Source organism: Anopheles aquasalis, chromosome 3 (genome assembly GCF_943734665.1).
Source record: "Anopheles aquasalis chromosome 3, idAnoAquaMG_Q_19, whole genome shotgun sequence".
NCBI lineage: Eukaryota > Metazoa > Arthropoda > Insecta > Diptera > Culicidae > Anopheles > Anopheles aquasalis.
In genome coordinates, this window is record NC_064878.1 from 52,936,049 (window position 1) to 52,942,060 (window position 6,012).

A 6,012-nucleotide genomic window follows, 5' to 3' on the forward strand; every position below is an offset into this window, starting at 1 on the left:
CAACAAATCGAAAACACTCTACGCCACCGAAAGCATGGTGGTAACGCTGGCCCAAAACTCCAAGGGTACCGGTTTCCTTTCCGGCCACGATGATGGTTCCGTGGTGCGGTACCAGATGGCCGAGGAACCGGGTGAACCAACGGGACGTCTTCTGCAGCATCCCGTAGCTCCCGTGGCCCTTGCATGGCCTCAAGGGGGGATTGTGGTGGCCGGATGTGACAAGAAAATTTGTTTCTACGATCTGCAGGGACGTCCGATGCGCACCTTCGACTATGCCCGGGACGAAGTGGAGCGCGAGTTTACGGTGGCGGCCTCCAGTCCCAACGGACAAGCGGTAGCCATCGGGAGCTACGATCGGTTGCGTATTTTCAGCTGGAGTCCACGGCAGAATGCCTGGGCTGAGTCACTGTGCAAAACGATCCCGAACCTGTACACCGTGACGGCCCTCTGCTGGCGAAAGGATGGTTCCCGATTGACCGTGGGCTCTCTCTGTGGAGCCGTGCTAGCGTACGAGTCGGTGCTACGGCGCACCATTTGGCAGGACAAATTTGAGCTCACATTCGTGGCACCAAGTCAAGTGTTGCTGCGATCACTGCACGAACCGATCACGACGATGCTCGTCGAATCCCAGCTCGGGCTCGAGATCGACGATATCAGGATAATGGGCAAGGATTGCTATCTGGTCGGACGTACCGAGGACTCGTTGATCCTGTGCGATCTAACGCGATCGTTGACGAGCGAAATCCCTTGGATCGCTACCGGGCGTCACGAGCGGTTCTACTTCGAAAACCCAACCGTTGCGCTCATCTTCAATGCCGGAGAGCTATCGCTGGTGGAGTACGGGGAGAATTACATCCTGGGATCGGTGCGCACCGAGTTCGTCAATCCGCATGTCATCTCGGTGCGGTTGAACGAGCGGGGCAATACGCGGAACAACAAGAAGCTGGCCTATCTGTTGGACATGAAGACGGTTTGTGTGGTGGACCTGATGCTCCAGTCGACGATCGCACAGATTTCACACGATTCCAAAATTGATTGGCTCGAGTTGAGTGAAACTGGCCATAAGCTACTGTTCCGTGATCGCAAGATGCGGCTGGTGCTGGTGGATGTAGGCAGTGGCCACAAGCAGACGCTCCTGTCGAAGGTTGCCTTCGTCCAGTGGGTACCGTCGAGCGATGTAGCCGTGGCCCAGTCCGATTCCAATCTGGCCGTTTGGTACAACATTGATCTGCCGGAGCACGTCACGATGATGCCGGTACGCGGTGATGTGGTGGATGTGCTGCGAGAGGATGGCCGAACTGAGATCATAACACGAGAAGCCGCATCCGAGCACGTCTATCCGCTCGACGAGGGTTTGGTGGAGTTCGGAACGGCCGTCAATGATAGTGATTTCGGACGGGCCGTTTTCTATCTCGAATCGCTCGGTGATCGTCCTGCGGCCAAGGCGATGTGGCACAATCTGGCCAACATTGCGCTTGCCCAGCAGAATTTGCGAGTGGCTCAGCGTTGCTTTGCCGCACTGGGGAATGCGTCGAAGATGTACTACATCGAGGAGATGATTAAGATTGCGGAGCAGTACGAGGAAACGACCGGTCCTGGGATGAGCTGTCCCGAGGTTAGAGCAATGATGGCACTGCTAGGAGGTGATCTGAGGTAAGTTGAAGATCCCTACAAGAGTTCTCGGGCTGAGTAGCTCCCCTTTTTGTCAGAACCGCCGAGCGTATCTACATCGAACAAGGCGACATCGAGGCTGCTCTGGCCATGTACACGAAGCTGCGTCGTTGGGATGATGCCATTAAGCTAGCGGAGCGTCGTGGCTACCATGGGTTGAAAGAGCTGAAGGAAGCGCAGATGGAGTATCTCCTTAGCACCGGCCAAGAGGAAAAGGCTGGTGAAGTGCTTGAGGAGCGTGGCGAGAAAGACAAAGCGATGACACTGTACATGAAGGCGAACAAACCGGTGAAAGCGGCCAAGCTTGCCCTCAAGACACCTAATTTGTTATCGAACGAGAATCTTATCACTCGCGTATCGGCTGCCTTGGTTAAAGCTGGTATGTTCCACGGCCAGGATCCTCTCTAGATTGTGTCTCTCTCTCTCTCTAACAACGTTCGTCTCGTTTGTCGTTGTAGAGCTTTTCGAATTGGCTGCCGAGCTGGCCAATCGAACCGGACAACAGCAAGCTGCTATCGGTCTGTACCGGAAGGGTGGTGCCTATGCCAGGGCGATCGAGCTCGCTCGTTACGTGTCCCCCGATGATGTGACCAGCCTGGAGGAGGAATGGGGTGACTGGTTGGTGGGAAAGCGCCAGTTGGATGCCTCCATTAGCCACTACATCGAGGCCGGCTGTACGGTGAAAGCGCTGGAAGCGGCAGTCGGTGCCAAGCAATGGCGTAAGGCGGTCCAGATCGCCAAAGTAGTGGACGATCCGGACGAGATTCAAAAGTACGCCGTCGAGCTGGCTGAACACCTGTGCCAGATAGGGGACGTGAAGACGGCCGAAGAGCTGCTGGTGCGTGCCGAGATGTACCGGGAAGCGGTCCAACTGCTCAACCGTCATGGCCAGTGGGAGAAGGCGTTCGATATTGCCGAGCGCTTCCTACCGACCGGTGAGGTACGTGAGATGTTTGTCGATCTGGCCAAGGGTCTTGAGCGTGACGGAAAATATCGGGACGCCGAGCGAGTCCTATTGACCGTGAACGAACCCGATCTAGCGATCACTATGTACAAGGAGCTCGAGCTGTACGATTCCATGATACGGTTGGTCGAGCGTTATCACAAGAGTCAACTCGAGGAAACACATCTAGCGCTAGCACGCCAGCTCGAAACGAAGGGACGCCTCAAGAACGCCGAAGTGCACTTTCTGGCAGCGAACGATTGGAAAGCGGCAGTACACATGTACTGCCAGGCCAGCAAATGGGAGGACGCACATCGTGTGGCCAAGCAGAAGGGTGGCAAGGGTGCCTCGGAACAGGTGGCGTTTATGTGGGCCAAATCACTACCGATCGAAGGTGCCGCTCGGTTGCTCACGAAGATGAACCTTCTCGATAGCTGCGTGTCGTACGCCTGCGAGGCTGGCCAGTTTGATTTTGCGCTCGATCTGTGCAAGGCCAGTGGCCGATCGGCGGATGAGGTACATCTGAAGATCGCGATGGCACTGGAGGATGATGGGAAGTTCACTGAGGCCGAAGCTGAGTTTCTGTTGGCGAATAAACCACGCGAAGCGATCATGATGCATACGCACAGTGGTGACTGGAAGGCGGCCCTGCGTGTGGCAGAAAGTTACCTACCAGAGGCCGTCCACGAGGTACTGTTGGGGCAGGCTAATGCGGCCCTGGAGGGTCGGAACTATCCCGAGTACGAAGCGTTGATGATAAGGGCCGATCGTCCCGATCTCATTCTGGCGCACTACCGCGAACACAACATGATTGCCGAAGCACTGCGCATCGCCAAGGAGTACGTACCGGGTGCGGTACCGGAGCTGCAGAAACTCTACACGCGCGTTAGCCGTGGAGCAGCCGGAGAGTCCACTGACTCACGCTACCTGCTCCAGAAAGCATCGGAGTTCGCGCGAAACGAAGAGTTCCGCCGAGCGACGGAGTGTTTGCTGCAGATCGGGGAATCGAACGCCGATGAAGCGACCATTACCCGGGCACTGCTAAGGGCGGCCGAGATCTGCAACCAGTTTCTCGAAGGACCGGAAGCGATCGAGATCGCTCGCGAGCTAGGGCCACGGTTGGTGGAGATCAACCAGATCGGACCAGCCGCTCAGCTATTTCTTGCCGCCGAACTGCCCCAGGAAGCGGTCGATGTGTTTATCCGAACCGACAACTGGAACAAAGCGCGCCGGCTAGCCAAAGAGATCGATCCGCAGCTTGTCGCTTACGTGGAGGCCCAACAGAAGGCACGTCTCCGTAATCAGGGCAACGTGGAGCAGCTGGCCGACATCGATATGCTGGGAGCACTGGATCTGCTCGCCGAACAGGGCCAGTGGACGCGCTGCATCGAGAAAGCCAAGCAACACAGCGTACCGGTGCTGCAAAAGTACATGGCACAGTACGCGGCGCAGCTAATCCGTGACGGTGACTGTGTGGCCGCACTCAATCTCTACCTGGAACACGGCGTACCACCGGTGAGCGCAAACTTCAACATTTACAACCGAATCGCACTGGAGTGCTATGCGTTGCGTGAACCGGAGGGAGTGGGAGTTTGGAAGAACCTACGGCAGTTCCTGCTGAACGTGGTACAGGCCGTCCGTGGTACGGATCAGGCCGAACCGGAAGTGATCGATCGGTTCGAGCAGCTGCTCGTCATTGCGCACTACTACGCCGCACGTGCCGCCTGTCGTCAAGCACCGGCACTGCAGTCGATCGCTGTGAAGATCTCGGTGGCGATGCTCCGGTACACCGACATTATCCCTTGCGATAAGGGTTACTACGAGGCCGGTATGGATTTGCGTGGAATGGGGCGTGAATCCGAGGCATTCGTCATCCTCAATCACTATCTGGATGTTTGCGAAGCGATCGAGGAAGGTTCGGGGAATTTGGTGGATCATTCGGATCTTTCGGCGACCGATTTTCCCAGCTCGGTCCCGATTCCGGCCGAGCTGCATCTGAAGAACGAACAGCAGCTACACGAGGAGATCCGCGAGTGGGTGCTGGCCGTTAGTATGGACCAGAAGGTGGACCAGGTGTTACCGACCGATGATCGTAATCTGTACGAGTCCAGTCTTGGGCTGTCGGATCAGGCGTGTCTTGTTAGTGGCTATCCGGTGATGGGCCGACAGCCGGTCGTGTTCCAGCGGACGCACCGATCGGCGAATCGTGATGCGTGGAGTAAATTGACGGTAGCGGCACGGATGGCTCCGCAGACCGACATCCCACAGGTGATCGAGTTTATCGAAAAGTGGTGCGGACCAGCTAATTTTCTTTCGGGTTAAGGAGGTGACGATATCAAAGTGTGCGTCGAATTAAGACATAAAGCGGAGTGAATGAAGAAGGATCACAGCAATCGTTGTGCCGATGGAATGAGTTTTTTTTAATAGATCATAGCAGCCATTGCTAAAAATTGTGTATTTAAACTGATAAAAAGATTTAATAAAAGGGTTGTTTTCTGTAGATTCCAAGGTGAATGTGATTTCGAATTTGTTTTCGTCTGTCATCGCGAATCGCGACATTAATTCCGTCCTTCACTGTGTCGTAAAACTACTATCCATCGTTATACCGCACCCCACAGACGACATCTCATAGCTCCCAGCCCACTCCCCCGGGGAAACCATTGCAACGGATGACAGCATCCGGCGGTTAGCGCTTATCGCTGTGCTTGGCGAGCGAACCCATTGTTCCCATCCGCTGTGGCCTCATCACATGCCATACACCAGTGGCAATCCAGCATGAAACAGGTGTTGAGTATCTCACAGAACACTATCCTTTCGCCACGGCACGGTTCGCCTGGCAAGGCAAACATAATAGCATCGTCGTGAGCCTGAGCTCTGGCCAAATCATAGTGTAGACTGGCATGTGCGAGCGTATATATGACCGCGGCTTATCTCGCAGCATGTACTACTGTGCATGAACAGCGAGCAGAGATAAACAGTGAGGATGAGCACCGAATGATGATTGTTGGAACGAGAAATGAGTGCATGTATGAGGTGGCCCAGCATCCCCGCTCGTTGGGCACCTGTTGCGAGCGACGGAAACCTGTTACCGCGAAAATGTACTGTACTGACGGCCTATCGTTGGCATTCTGGATCTCTTGCTGGAGATGAGTTCCAGGAGAATGTTGCTATCATGGCACGAGAGAGAAAGAGTGGTTTATCAAAACAAAGTCACCTTACTATTACACCCTCGCACTCGCGGAGATCAGCCGAGAGCCCGGGAGAGTAATCGAGAGCATATACTCGCCCCAGCATGTTCCTGTTATCAGAGTAAGTGTTGCATGCTCTCGTGAGAACCATCCACAGCATCCCCAGAGCAGCATCACGAGCACGATTCGCTGGTTCGCCTTTGCCAGTTA

General features: G+C 55.2%; 1 protein-coding gene across 1 annotated transcript in view; it reads left to right on the plus strand.

The window, feature by feature from the left end:
• The window catches only part of LOC126576346 (intraflagellar transport protein 172 homolog), a 5,419-nt gene extending 483 nt beyond the window's left edge, over positions 1 to 4,936 (plus strand). The window contains exons 2-4 of the mRNA XM_050237579.1: positions 1 to 1,653; positions 1,710 to 2,050; positions 2,130 to 4,936. The exon at positions 1 to 1,653 is cut by the window's left edge and continues 386 nt beyond it. Of these exons, the coding sequence (XP_050093536.1) occupies positions 1 to 1,653; positions 1,710 to 2,050; positions 2,130 to 4,936 (4,801 nt within the window). The remainder of the gene's footprint in view (positions 1,654 to 1,709; positions 2,051 to 2,129) is intronic.
• The last annotated feature ends 1,076 nt before the right edge of the window (positions 4,937 to 6,012 follow it).